A 16,919-nucleotide genomic window follows, 5' to 3' on the forward strand; every position below is an offset into this window, starting at 1 on the left:
TTTTTAACAGTAAAATACAGCTGAGTATACTCAAAAAATCAGTATTTGATTTAACATTTAGTACATAAATTCATCGTCAAAAAGTATTCATTCACAAAGTGTTGTGTAATACCACTTTAAATGGTAAGGGGTGTTGTATAGATAATTTGGATAACTTACAACCTTTTATGCATTTAATTTTTTTTGTGTTATTAAAATTCAAATTAAAATACTTATGTTTATTGGGACTTATTTGTGAATTTATAAATTCTCAAAAATAAGAAGTTTTTTTAAAAATTTGTTTTAATTACAGAGCATTTAACGGTAGCTGCGAAATCGGGAATGGTATTACGAAAGATTTTTTTTAGTCATTTTATTAAAAATGATTAATTTTCTTTTAATGTTTTACAATTTTAATTTTATACAAGTAATAATTTAAAAACTAGTTATAAAAATCAAAAACATTTAAAAATATTATCACATTTACAATCAAAATACAGTTAGGTGGGTAAAGTTATAAAGAATACACGGTGTCACAAAAAGAAACTAATGAACCATCACGGGAATAGAACGTCACACCAATCCGTCTTTGCAAAAATCTTCGCCTCTTCCACATTCATGCATCTCCTCATACATACCAGGCGATTATTCGGACTGCTGGTTTGACTAAACCACGACTTTTTATTTACACCTTTGACAGAAAAAAACAAGTTTTTAACCGTTTTTTTTTATATATTACATTAATCACAATGTTTTTTCATATATTATAAAACAATTCCGTTAATAATATAATATAAATATTGTGAAATTAAATATATTATGTTAAAAAATGTGCATTTTATTTTCTATCTTTCCCATTTAACCAGACTGAACCACAGCAAAGCGATGTTACAGGTAGATTCGAATAAATGTTTGAAACATTCAACAAATCATTTTAATCGTTTTTAAAACCGTAAATTCACAAAAATTTAAAATCTTTATCAAAAGAAAAATATAATTTAACATGTTTTTTAATTGTTTAAAAATTACGTCAAAGATTTTTAAATGACACCGTGTTTTATGACTTATGGAATTATATTAATTAACACGAATAATTAACATTTATGAATTTATTTTACATATATTAAATATTTAAAATTAATTTTAATTTTATTTCAACTCTTAATTTTTATAATTCAACGTACAACAACTGTGCATATTATTACCAATTGTTAAAAACATTTCATACCACATAATTAATATTCAATTATTTATTTGCACATATTAAAAGTATAAGTTACTTAATTTGAATTCACCAGTAAAACAAGTTCAAATATATTAACATAAAAAAAAATAATTTTGTCAAAAATATAAATTATTTTGAACATTCCTGAAGTTTAAAAAAAAAAATTCCTGAAGTTTGAAAAGTGGTTTATAGATATTTTGAAAAAGCTCTGAACATATTAACACTGATGATGTAATAAACTGTTTGATGATCTCTAAAAATTGGTATTTAAAAAACTAGACAGTACAAAAAGTTTTTCTTAAAAACATACAAAAAGTACAAAATATAATTTTTGTAAAAAGCTACTTTTTTTATGATTTGTAAATACATATATTGAATGTATGTATATATGTATGTGTGTGTGTGTGTGTATAATATATATATATATATATATATATATATATATACATATATATATATATATATATATATATATATATATATATATATATATATATATATATATATATATATATATATATATATATATATATATATATATATATATATATATATATATATATATATATATATATATATATATATATATATATATATATATATATATATATATATATATATATATATATATATATATATATATATATATATATATATATATATATATATATATATATACCTATATGTTAACATATACAAATAGATTACATATAAAAAATTGGTACATATAAATTATGATTACTTTGTATTTTAAAGAAAATACTGGCATGTTTTTATGAAAATATATACGATTTTTTGTATTATTTCAAGGAAAGTTAGTTCGTAAAACGCTATTATTCTTTTCAAATTCCTTCTCCATTTCCTTTCCCACAAAGCAGTAATACCCTTCACCCTGACCTATACTTAAGTCCTTTGTATCCCATAAAATATATTCCAGTCCTAAATCCAAGAATCTGAAGGCCAGGATTCATCATTTTGCCTTGGTGTAATTAAAGTTCAAGTAAATACCGCATCAATCCAATGCGGTGCGGATAGAGATCAAAGAAGGACTGTGACATATAAATAAAACTTTTTCTGAGTCGCCAATTTTGATTCTTGATCCTATTTTAATGTATAGTATTTACCATATAAGTATGTAATTTTTATTAATTATATTATAAATTTATATTTAAAAAAATCATCATAATTCTTCTTCGTGAGTTTTCTGTGTGTTGATTGTTTGCTTCTTTCATAGTCAGTCTCCACCCGTCTCTTCAACTCGACGTACAAAAAAGGTCATGTCAGATATAATTTGGTCCATGTAGTTTAAGCGGTCGTGCTCTGTAGTTTGTGCCATCGCACATATCTTCTGCCATCGCAAGAAGCAGGCGTGGGCGTGGGTGTCTTATATTATGGCCTATCCATTTGGCTCGCTGTTGTATTACTTTACTTAGTAAGCATCTAGACTCCCCAGCTTGCTTGATCCGACCGATGAATCCCCAACATGCGCCTGTAGCACCACATCTTAAACGCCTCCAGCCGCCCTTCGCTTCCATACAACAGTATGAATGGACCAGACTAGTGTTTTAATTAAGCTTTTCACTGTGAACTTTTTTTTTCATGATTTTTTTTAAAGCTTTCTGAGGTGTATAACAATTGGCTTGTATATACAATGTGTTACATTTATGAACGTATGTGTAAAAAAACATATATGTATCAATACTGCTAATATTATAGTAGTTTAATTAATGCTAATATTATAGTAGTTTAATAGCTAGAATGACATGGATCTATAAATAAAGGGATATATACAAAATTGAAGCCACAGACGTTTACCCTTTTTATTTCATAATATTTAATTTAATATTTCCACAGACTTGTCAGTTAATTTCATCCCACGATCTATCTATCCCTTTATTTCGACATCTATATTGTATATATTATATAATAGTATAAATTGACTATTGAATAAGTATACTTGTGTTGGTTCTGCATTATACACGTAAAAAAACCATAGATAATACTCGTACATATATTTAATACTATAATGTGTGTTCAGAAAAAAATATAAGTATAGAGTGGCGCAAAACTTATCATCCTATCGGAAGATGTTATAATTTGTGCAAATGGCGTCATACGTCAATCATATTTTACATTTGTAAACTAGACAGCTGCAGTATACAAATGAATTGATTGTGTATCAATACTGGCGGCAGCCACTTGACGGATATCACCTTATTAACTAACAAAAAAATGTGAAGATCCAAATAAAGATTTCTATTGCTCATAATATATATATTTTAAATTTATTAAAAAAAGTTATTGAAAAATAAAATTAGATAATCAATTTTGCGCTAGTCAAATTTGTTTACATACTGCAGCTGTCAAGTTTACAAATTTTAAATATGATTGATGTACAACGCCATTTGCAAAAATTATAACATTTTCCGATAGGGTGATTTATTTTGCGCCATCTGTATAATTTAAAACAAACAACAAAAAACTCGACCGACAATTTAAAAAAAAATCTAAGTCAAATTGAATTATATCTACCTTATTATTTATTTAAAAATATATTTAACATTAATGTACGTTGACTTAAAAAATATTGTAAAATTTATTATTATCGTTGTCAAATAATTTGTATATAAAATTTAAATAATAATGAACTACGAAATCAAACGAAACTCTCTTTAGCAAATTGACTTACACAATTTTTGGCAATGGTTGAAGATGTATTTTTCGATATCAGAAGTGGTACTCTAACGAAGTGCGTTTTCTTATCGCTGGATACCAAACCTTCGATTACTATAGCATCTTTACGATACAAGTCTTCTTCCCCTTTCTTCGGGGAGTCTTCGTCGTTAGATTTATCTCCGTCTTCTATCGGTTCTATACTATCTAATGTCTCAATAACTACCTCGCTATCGATCTCATCGTAGCTTTTCTCTAGGAAGCTGTGCAGATTCGAGTTCCTCATATCGTTGTTGACTTTTTCCTCTTTCGGTATCAGGATCACATCACTAACGAACCGCATACTATTACGCCTGTTATTCTGGACTCCTATGATCTCCCCGATTTTATTCACCGGCTTTTTTATTTGATCGTTTGCGACTTGAAGAGGTTTTCGGGTGCTACCATTGAGATTTGCGTTGATCTTTTGCGGAGACTTTTGCGAAGCGTTTCTATTGCTATATCTTCTCCAGAAAGAGTCGGTTGTCTGTTGGCTGCTCGAATAGTTTGTAGAGGTTGTCGTATTGAAAGTGTCTTTTCTTTGGATGTTATCACCTTTATGGTATCGCTGTAGCTTTTTGAGCTTATTCAATCGCAAAAGACGCAAGAATCCATCGCGGAATTTAGATGACATCAGGTTGTAAAGGATAGGGTTTACCGCAGAGTTGAGATATAGCATTATTCTACAGAAATATAGAAGGCTGTAGTAGTTTTCTAGTCCTAACGACTCTAAATTCCTGTTTAAATTATCCTGTGTCGAGATGACTATCCAAAGAGTCAAGGCCCTGAACGGCAGGAGGCATACAAAAAATGATAGTACAACGGTTCCGAGCATCATCACAACTTGCTTTCGGTAACGCAGATGACTACCAGAAACGTGATGATGCCTGTTGTTTTGGTTAATGATTCCAGGGTTTTCCATCAGGTTCTTGGCGATCACGGCATACAGGATGATGAGGATGGCCAGAGGGATGATGAAGAACACTGATATAGTGCCCACGAAGAACGCAGACTTCCAGAAAGTGTCCGCTTGGGTCCAGCACATGGAGACTATGGACCCGTCGTAGTACTCGCCGTACTCAAATGAAGCGATCCCAAGGATTGGACTGAAACGAAAAAATATGTGTAAAAAAACAAAGTACTTATATACTTATTTCAAAAAATATATTTTGAAAAACTCTCAAAAGTTCACACGGTTAAAAACACGCATGGGCTGGAATTGCAGAAAAAAGATAATGGTCTCAATAATATAATCTGGTCTGGTTAATAATATAAAATAACAAGTATATAATTTTTTTCCACGTGTATTTTATTTGACCAGCAACCGGGTTTCGTCGTAATTAGCGTCATCAGACTGGTGATGTCGGATACGACGAAACCCAGTTGCTGGTCAAATAAAATTAATGTGGAAAAATTGCATGGTTGTTATTTTATTCTATAAAATGCAGTTTCACCAAGAAATGTCAGTACAAAACATAAATTCTTCTCATAATTTTAGGAGTCTTAAAATTTTAGTAAATGTCCAATTCAATTTGTAAGGCGTCCAATTTGGTTTGCAAAACGTCCAATTTTAAGTGAAAAACCTTATAAGTTTGCAAACATTAATATCAAAAAGGTTTGATAAAAAAACATATTGAAAATTACCTTATTCTTAAGTAGTATTCTGAAAACATAATGTTATTAATATGAACATATATACAAGACGAGCAATGAAAAAACAAGAAAAATATGGTAGTCTTAATATATGTTTTAAATGATTAAATAAATTTAAACAAATAACTAGAAAATGAGTTATGAGTTTTTAGTACATACGCCTCATAAATTTGTTTTACTGTTCATTCTACACTCATTCGTTCTACATACAGTATCGAACAGATTAATTGAAACAAACATTTTTTTCGTACTTTCAATAACCTCTGCAAAAATGTTTTGGGGGTTGTTCCTCGTATTACGGACCAGGACTGCTTCTTTCAGTGACTGAGATGATGAATAGCGAGAAGTATCACCCAATTCTATTGGAAAAGATACTACCAGAGATACAAAAACGAAGGTCAAATGATAATGGAATATTTCAGTGGAATTTTCATTATCTCCACAAATCCAAAAAAAAAAAATTCACACAAAAACAACGAACTGTGTTGGACTGGTCAAGAATTTTGCCAGACATAATTCCAATTGAAAATCTATCAGCAATCTGCAAGAATTGGCTCTCCAAAATTGATTACACTACGGTGGAAAAGTTCATTTTGTCCATAATTCAGTTATGGTTTCGAGACAAAAAAATGATGCCAAAACCTTATATAATAGATGCCAAGAAGAGTAAAATCTTTGATTGAGCCCAAATGAGATTATTTTAAATATTAATTTGTGATATTACTAATAAACAAAAAATTTAACAAAACTTTTTTACGAAAATACAACAAAAAAGTTTTGTTTCAGTTCATCTGTTCGTTACTGTACATACACAAACCATCTCAATACAATTCGATACAATTAGGAAGGTGTGTTGAGATGATATGGTGTGATAAAACTCCATTAAAATTATTTTTATTAGATAACAACGTCGGGTTGTGGACTCGTGGTTAGTGTCGCGGACTCTTGAGTCAGAGTTTCATATAAAATAAAACAACAACTTAATATGAAGTAATTTCCATTTTTATTTGATTTGAGTTCTATGTTATATATTTTGTTTCCAACCAGTCTGATGATGTAGGTAACAACAAACCCCGGTCACTGGTGAAATAAAACAAATGTGTAATAAAGTATATATATACAAGTACTATGAAATGAATGAAATAATGTTGATAAGCAAACATAAAGTTTTCTCTTCAACTTGAATTACGAACGTGACGGGTTGTGGTCTTGTGGTTAGTGTCGTGGACTCTTGAGTCAGAGTTTCATGGTTCGAACCCAACTCTACTCAATTTTATACGAACATATTTCTAATTATGTTCTCAAAAATAGTATTAAATTGAAGTATTTTTGTAAATATTAAAAAAAAAACACAATATATTCATATATTCATATGAAGGCGTTAAACATTTTCACAGCACATAAAATTTTTAAATGTATAAAGTTTAAAAAAAAGATAGTTAAAAAAAAATTAAGACATTAATTAAGACAGACTCTAATATAAGTATCTCTCTTCACGTTTTTTTGAGTGTATAAAAATATTCACATGCATATACAAACAAGAAAATCTACATATGTTTTTAAGAACATAATAACCCACCAGTTGATAATAATAATACTTTATTAAGATATTATTTAATAATAATAATAAAACCCTTACCGCACCCCAATGGTGCATAGGGCACTGCTTCATATAAACGCAGTGTTATCTCGATCGATTACACATGAAGGAAAGGTGATCAGCCCTCCACTTCAGGTACCAGTCCAGTGTAATATTGAATAAACATTAAAGTGAAAAAATCACTTATGTTTATTAAACCCCCCTGGGAATCGAACCCGGGACCTCCAGAACGGTAGCCGAGCATGCTGACCATTACACTACGGAGGCGGACAATATTATTTACTAAAGATATTATTTACTAAAATAAAAAAAGTTTAATTTTTCAAAATATTATATTTGGCCAAAATATTAACATCGTTCGTAGCAGCTTAAAATATCATAAATACTAAATTAAAACAATTGTAATCGTAATTTATAAAATAATTTACGAACTAAAATACATACATATTAAAAGCTATTTTTAATGTACAAGCTATATTTTTTATCAATATTATAGGTGTCTTAACATCAAATGAAGGATCTATCATTTTTACTATTACTAAGTCCTGCGCTCCGGATACATGAATTGAGGAATGGGATATTTTTTATGAGATACAAATGATGTAGGTGAAGAAGCTCAGAGTAAAGGAGATAACTGCTATATGGGAAAGGAAACGAAGGAGAAATAGTAGGTAAGAATGGGAAAATATTAGTAATTGTATGGTACTCGTACAAGCTAATGTAAATTTCTCGTACAGTTTTTTTATTGAAGGAACACATAGCTGCTTATTATAACTTACTAACTAACCATCACACCGCTGTCCCTTAGGGGTAGGCAGAGAGAATGGAACGCCTCACCAATCTGTATTTGCAGACATTCTTCGCTTCTTCGACATTCATGTATCTCCTCATACATACCCGCCGATTATTCCGACTCCTGAACTAACCTCTAACAAGTATTTGACATACTTGATAATGTCAAGTTTTACTCGGTCATCCTCTGCTCCTATTTCTAACTACATACGCCTCATAAATTTGTTTCACTGTTCTTTCTTCACTCATTCGTCCCACATGACCCAAACCATCTCAACACGCCTTTATTAATTTTATCGATAGTGCTTATCTCAGCCTTGCATTCTTTCCATTTACAAATTTAATAATGTATAATTATAAAGGAATTAATAGAAATGGATTTTAAAATAAACCGTCAGCTATATTAAATATGAAATATTTTCTATAATACTGATAATAATAAAGTAAAAAAATTCCCTTGGGATTTTATAGAATAAAAAATTTACCATGTAATTATATGTACTCGGCTGTCCCAACTTAAAACACAGTAAGGGACATTTTTTGTGGTACGTTTTTTTTTTGCATTTTTGGACTAAGTAGAATCTACTTAGTTCAAAAATGCAAAAAAACGTACTACGTAAAAAATGTACCTTACTGTGTTTTGAGTTTGGACAGCCGTACTAGTGATGAATATCGAGGCCCATGTTTATTTAATTTACACGTATATTATTATATTTTAACCAGTGGCGTGTACATTTAATTCATTATGGAGAGCTAGGTAAGCCAGGTAGGTAGAAAGGTAGGGTAGGTACTGGTTGCGTTTTTATACGTCACGCTGGTAAGTTAGGATAGGCACTGCTTTTCTGCCTATATGGAAGGCACGCCCCTGGTTTTAACCTATGCATTAATCAGGAAAGATAATACGAGTGTACAATATTTGTATTACAATTCTTCGACTTAATACTAAGTTTTTGGTCTTTTTGGTAGCAAAAAATAAAATAGCTTGGTACTTAAACTCACATTCATTCATTTTACTTTTCACAAATTCAATTGCAATTATGATGATAAATTACGTTATAATGGAAAAAATGTATATTTTTTACGATGAAATATCTATTTTGTATGACAGGAATTTATTTTGTGCTAAAATGGGAAATTGTATTTTCGTTTAGTTAGTTCAATGAAGTAAACAAGAAAATTATTATTCAAAAGAGATACATACGTTTATAATACTAGTATACTTTAAGTGTATCAATCTTAAAAGTGTTTTTAAAGGAGGTCCCAAAAATTACATCTTTAATTTCAAGAAAATTGAAAACAAAATACATATCTATATTATTTGGCAAAGTCATGAAGTTAAGTGAGATATCGCTGACTCCTTTCAAAAATATAAAAAATCGACAATTTTCAGTTGTGCATGTTTTCGGAATGCCCAGAAAATGAACGATATCCCAGCAAAAGCGGCATATTTTAAACTTAATATTTACCCGCTACAGGGCAGAAAGTGTTGTTTTAGCATTTTAAAGAAAAGGTATTGTTTAATTATTTTATTTCAATAAACTAAATATTTTTTAAATGGCAAAATAACTTCAGGTTTTACATAAAAAGATTTGTTGCACATAAAAAAGTTCAATAAGTGGCTTGATATTTATTTTTAATACATTTTATTAAATTCTTAAACATTAAAAATGATCTCCTGAAAAATCAAGTTTTTTTTTTATATATGACGTTGTTGAAAGGAGTGAGCGATATGTCATATTTTCATAGTTATTTACAAAATAAGAAAAAAGTGCATTTTAATGTTATTCCTAAAAAAATAACATGTAAAATTTTAAATAATTTGAATTTAGGGCAGAAAATATGTATAAACATTTAAAAAAAAAATTACTAATGGAAAAAATATAAATGCATTTTTAAAAATATTTAAATAACGCAGACTCACAAAAAATAGTACTATAAAAGATCTTCAGATCCCGGGATACCGAGATTGAATATTTGTGATAGGTAGGTACTACGCATAACTTTCGGGATGTATTCCTAATTTTGTAGTTATTTTAGCCAACTAAAGACCACATTGAATAAATCTTATTCTGATAACATAGACAACTTTTAAGACCCCTTTGATTACCGAATTTTACAAGAATGTTTTCAAAATGACACAACTTATGCTAAGTACATAAAAAATTGGTAAATTCATAGTAGTTTCACAATAAATACAATTTACCCGTACTCACAAAGAACTAAATATTTTTCTATGTAATATAAAGTAAAAATTAAATAATGCCACTTATTTTTCAGTTACACAAAGCTTTCGGGGGAATACTTTAATTTATTCAATTGGTGCTCATCGAAACTTCTATTCTTAGCACTCTTCAGAATGACGCTCCGTCTCAGCGAGTAGTTTGCTGAAAATCCGCTAGAGTCTAACGAGCGCTGTTTCACTAACAGTGATGACTTCGCATATCTTCGGTCATTTGTTTTCGATTTACTTTCTTTCACATTTTGATCCGACGACTGCTCGCAAGAATCGACCCTTTTCAGACAACCAGATGTGTTCATTCCTCCAGAGTTCTGCCTCCTTACGGAGTTATATTCTCTGGCATTGCACGTATCGTTTTTATTATCGGCTATCTGGTCTTGGGTGTTGAATTTACTTTTGTTCTGAATCGGTTCAGAAATTTGTCTAGGAATATTTTTAGGTCTTAAAAATACGTGGAATAAACTCTTGCTCCTTTGGAAGCTGGTTCCAGAAGTTGAACTATCACCGGCGTTACTTTCTTCTTCGATTATAGTATCATCTCTTTGATTTCTATTAAATCTAAGTTTTTGATCGGTAACTTCGTTCTGTGTATTAGGAATAATTTTTATGTTATTGATATCATTTTCGCTACCTCTAGCGCTCAAATCAGGAGTCTTAGTCAAAAATGATGATTGCTCCGTTATGGTTGTGTTGTTTTTCCGGTTTAAGCTGCACTTTTTATACAAGGCATTCTTTAAAGTACTTTGACGGGAGACGGAACTGCTTGTTGTACAAGAAGATGTCGTCCTGAATGTACCAGGACCATCTCTGCAGCCTCTTCTATAATTTCTTAACTCGTGTTTCTTCTTCAAATGACAAACTAGAAGGAACCCGTCTCTAAATTTAGACGACATAAGATTGTAAAGGATCGGGTTAATTGCGGAGTTCAAATACAGCATGGTCCTGCTGAAATACAAAATATTGTAGTACTTTTCTATTCCCAGCTTTTTGAAAGTTTCTTCCGGAACGATGACTATCCAAAGGGTCAGGATTTTGAACGGCATTACGCAGATGAAGAAGCTGAGGATGACCGTTCCTAACATGAGGACCACCTGGCGTCTAGCTCTCAGGTTGTAGCAATCCACGTGTTTGTTCATGACCACTTTCGAAGCGGCTGAAATGAGGTTCTTGGCGATTATGAGGTAGAGGACCAGGAGGATCAAGAACGGAACTAGGAAGAAGAGAGAGATGGTCATCAGGAAGTACAGAAGGGGCCAGAAGGTGGTGGCTTGAGTCAGGCAGGTAGGAACTGACGTTCCATCGTGGTACTCTGATTGACTATACTTTGCCACTGCGAGAATCGGGCTGAAAACAAATAAAAAACAATTTAAAAAAAATTGTCAACAATAATTGCACAAATAAAATAATATTGTATTTCAAAATCGAGATTTGATTGAACGAAAAAAAAAATACAACGATCAAAAATCCGATGAGATGAATCTATAATAAAAATGTCTTAAATTGAATCATGTGGCTTTTTTAAGTTTACGATTTAAAGAAAATTAAGTAAAAGAATGAGTAAATTTTTGAAAGAAACATGCGAGGAAATTATTTAACAGAATCTTCTGGAAAGATCTTCCTTATTAACTTCTTAATGTTATTTGAGGAAATGAAATAGAAAAATATTTTAAATATTTATTTAAAATTTAAATTTGATATTCTCAAATTTAAATAAAAAGTTGAAACGTTCATAAAAAATATAAAAATATTACTAATGAGGTATTAATAGGTACTAATTAGGAACTTAGAAGTATGATGTAGAAAAAATGTTCCTGACATGGATGAAAAAAAAATTATAATTGAAGAATTACCCGAAAAATTGTAGTAACTAAATAATTTATACAATATTTCACATCAATAGATTTTTTTGAAGATATTAATGATATCATTAAATGATGAATAAGTGTATTGAGATAAAAAAATGTGAATGGGCTTACGTCCTGCCATAAGCTGGTTTTAATGATCACTTGTTACACTGTATAACGTTCACCATTCTACCCATAATTAAGAATAAAATTAAATAACATCTGACAATGTTTTTTTTCTTGAAAACACTTCAAAGATGACTTTTATGTTTCCATTTAGCAAGTTAAAACCTTCATAAAAATTTTAATTTCCTTTCCGAATTATTAGTACATATTTAAAGTATTCAGTAAAAATTTAAACATAGTTTAAATTTTGTTTCTAATTCATACTATTTTTAAAATAATTATTTTGATTTTCATTGATTTCAAGAAGTTACTACAATTTTATATGGGATTGAACAAAAAATACATGTTAAAAGTTAGTTTTTTAGTAAAAAGGAAAATAGATGCGCGTTCGAAATGAACCTAAAGTAGAAACCAAAGCGAAACCTTTTTTCTAAAAGCCATGAAAAATCACTCGATAAAAATGCCAAATTCGAAGCAAGGAAGCAAAAAGCCAAATGTTCAAAACTAAAAAAAAAATATATTCCAATGTGCTGATATATGATATAAATATAGTATAATATGTAAAAATTCTTACTTGTGTCATGTAATGTGGTAAGGGTGTAATATGTTGTTGTTTTTTCTTTTCCTCGTATTTTGTAGAAGCCGTTCTCCAAATGATGCTGAATTCAATGATTAGTATGCGAAAAGTTTTGGCGAAATATGTTATCTTGCGCTTAAAAGCAAAAATTAGCAAGCCAACCAGATAATTTTGTATTGTGTCGAGAAATCGTGTATTCTTCATGAATATGTAGATTTTACTGGATAGTACCGAAGGGGAAAAATGTGTCCGAAAATATACGAATCAACCCTAACGACAAGTTGGTGAAACTTTTTTAATTGTATCCCATTTGCGCATGATTCCTCTAATTACACACACTCACATACATATGGTATATATATATATATATATATATATATATATATATATATATATATATATATATATATATATATATATATATATATATATATACATATTAAACCCTTATCCGCACCCCAATGGTGCATAGGGCACTGCTTTATATAAACGCAATGTTATCTTGATCGTTTACACAAGAAGGAAAGGTGATCAGCCCCCCGCTTCAGGACCAGTCCAGGGTAATATTGAATAAATATTACAGTGAAAAAAATCCCCTTGGGAATCGAACCCGGGACCTCCAGGACGGTTGCCGAGCGTGTTGACCATTACACTACGGAGGCGAATACGTGTATATATTTATATATATATATATATATATATATATATATATATATATATATATATATATATATATATATATATATATATATATATATATATATATATATATATGTATATATATATATATATATATATATATATATATATATATATATATATATAAATATATATATATATATATATATATATATATATATATATATATATAAATATATGTATATATATATATATATATAAATATATATATATATATATATATATATATATATATGTATATATATATATATAAATATAAATATATATATATATATATATATATATATATATATATATATATATATATATATATATATATATATATATATATAAACGTATTAAAATCGCTTTTTTTAAAAAATCCCCTTGGGAATCGAACCCGGGACCTCCAGGACGGTTGCCGAGCGTGTTGACCATTACACTACGGAGGCGAATACGTGTATATATTTATATATATAAATATATATATATATATATATATATATATATATATATATATATATATATATATATATGTTTATATATATATATATATATATATATATATATATATATATATATATATATATATATATATATATATATATATATGTATATATATATATATATATATATATATATATATATATATATATATATATATATATATATATATATATATATATATATATATATATATATAAATATATGTATATATATATATATATATATATATATAAATATATATATATATATATATATATATATATATATGTATTATATATATATATATATATAAATATAAATATATATATATATATATATATATATATATATATATATATATATATATATATATATATATATATATATATATATATATATATATATATATATATATATATATATATATATATATATATATATATATATATATATATATATATATATATATATATATATATATATATAAACGTATTAAAATCGCTTTTTTTTATTTGAGTTTGTAACGAAAAGTACTTCCTAAAAAAAACTTGCTTTAGTGCTTGTTTTCATTATCAGAATTTTGTAATAAACCTCCCTTTTTCCAAATAAAATCTTCATGAAAACTCATCACTCAAAAGGGTTAAACATTTCATAATTAGGTCAGTTCAAATAGTAAAGGTACCACCTCAAATTTATCAAAACTTATTACCTCATAGCGGATATAATATAAAAATACTATAAGGCTTATTGTGAATCCAAACCCTTTTCTTTGTTGTTTAAATTACTCTATTTTTGGAGCAACACATAACATGGTTAATTGGAGCGAATCTAATGATTTCAGACCTTAGGGGATGAAGAGATTAGGGGTGGTTTTCCTTCTGGAAAAAATATAAAGACTAACAGTTCCATTTTATCAACCCTTGTTAGTCTAGACACTAAATAAGACATCCGAAACTGGATTATTTACCTTACGGATGATATCAATATAACGTAGTCGTACAGGAGAAAGTGACCAACTTACAAAACGTAAAATGTTCAGGAGGGCCATTTAAGTCACTTTTGCTTAGTAAGAAAATAAACATCAATGCAGTTAGTCATTTTTAACAAGTCAATATATTATACTTACAAGTTTAAAATACTTTGGGATTTTTTCAGGGCAAGATTAAGCTAGTAAGATATCAAACAGTCAATGATCACGTTTTTGTAAAAAATGCACTTTCTCCTGTATGACTACGATACGTAAAATATGTACATTTGATTTACATTTTGAGTGTATCCAAACTTGTTCATCAATCTGTATTCTCTCTACTCGACATCTCAACATAGATGAAGAAGAATTTATAAGTCTGGGTATTTATAGGGCATATGACTTATCATAAGCCCCATTCTACTCATGATTGACAACCATACTTCTTGGAAACACTCAAAAAGGTATAAAAACAATACTCAAATTATAAGCTACAGAAAATTCAAAATCATGTTTCAGGCGTTTACTGTTTGTAAATAAATCCCGGGTTCGCATCTTGCATACATTTAAAAATGGTCTAAGCTAAATAAAAACTTTCTCAATCCAACAAAGAACTAATATGTACAACGTCATGAGATTTATGATACATGTTGGAGTTACAATTTAAAAATGGATAGATATTATTACAAAATGACTGCCGAATCAATTAATGAAAATATTAATACATATTATTTAATAACAGTGTCGGGTTATGGTCCCGTGGTTAGTGTCGCGGATTTTTAACTCGGTTCGAACCCACTCTACCACAATTTGAAACCTATTTCTAATAATGAACCGCATTGGTACACTTTAACCTACCGGTTTCGCGAGAACCTTGTCATCATCAGGGTTTATTGAATTCTAAAACATTAAAATACTCATAATTAATTACCCTAATTTTTTTTTGACCGCCTCCATAGTGTAATGGTCAGCACGCACGGCTAACGTTCTGGCGGTCCCTGGTTCGATTCCCAAGTAGGGTAAAATAAATATAAGTGATTTTTTCACTGTAATATTTATTCAATATTACCCTGGACTGGCACCTGAAGCAGAGGGCTGATCACCTTTCCTTCATGTGTAAACGATTAAGATAACACTTCGTTTATATGACGCATTTCCCTATGCACCATTGGGGTACGGGTAAGGGTTTTATTATTTTATTATTATTATTTATTAATTACATTCAAGAAATGATATATAAAATATTTAAGAAATGAAATATTTGTGTTAATAATAAAAATACAAATATTTCTCTTTTATTAAAAAAAAAATACTACTGAAGGAAACTACTCACAAGAGGAGTTTGTGATAAAATACAAAGAAAAAGATTGGTTGCTTTAAAAACGCAGTAACACAAATTGAATGATTAATGGTAAAAGCCGAAAAATTACATAAATAAAATAAAAGCACTAAGTGATCGGGTCTGTCGATGCAGATAATGGCGGGATTGCATGGATTTACATACAAATGGAAACCCTAGGGTGATCTTCTAGTACAGCGGTTCCCAAAGTGGCCCTTATGGACCCCCAGGGGTCCCTTGGATATTTCAGGGGGTCCATGGAAAAAAATATCAATTTGGGGGTCCCTAAGGGGGTCCGTGTATGATTTAATATAAAATAATAAAAAAATGTGACACATTTCAACTAACATGAAATATTTATTCGATTTTTTTTTACATGGTAAAAATTGGATATTTAACCAATGGATATTTCATATGCCCTTGAATATTTCAAGGGGTCCATGGAAAAAAATATAGATTTGCGGGTCCCTAAACAATGTCAGGGGGTCCCTGGAAGATTTAATATAATAAAATGACACATTTGACACAAAAAATGACACATTTTAATTAACATGAAAGATTGATTTAATTTTTATTTACATAGTATAAATTTTTCACGTATTTCTTTTTCCAAATAATATTACTAGGGTACGTATATTTTCATACTATACTTTCCCAAAAAAGATACAAACAATCAAGATATTACTGCGTCAATACGATGCA

The 16,919-nt window shown here is 28.9% G+C and overlaps 1 protein-coding gene across 2 annotated transcripts in view; it reads right to left on the reverse strand.

Moving 5' to 3' along the window:
• Nucleotides 1-3,647: 3,647 nt before the first annotated feature.
• ETHR (ecdysis triggering hormone receptor) overlaps nt 3,648-16,919 on the reverse strand; it is a 204,450-nt gene continuing 191,178 nt past the window's right edge. Inside the window, exon 4 of one of the 2 annotated variants that reach the window (XM_088272499.1) lies at nt 3,648-5,022. In XM_088272499.1, coding sequence (XP_088128625.1) covers nt 3,861-5,022 — 1,162 coding nt within the window. In that variant the 3' untranslated portion in view covers nt 3,648-3,860. Of the gene's footprint in view, nt 5,023-8,924; nt 11,545-16,919 lie in introns of those variants that run through there. The other variant, XM_088272498.1, reaches the window with a different exon arrangement.

This window comes from Brachycentrus maculatus, unplaced genomic scaffold (genome assembly GCF_059751285.1).
Source record: "Brachycentrus maculatus isolate JH-2025_06_01 unplaced genomic scaffold, ASM5975128v1 h1tg000503l, whole genome shotgun sequence".
NCBI lineage: Eukaryota > Metazoa > Arthropoda > Insecta > Trichoptera > Brachycentridae > Brachycentrus > Brachycentrus maculatus.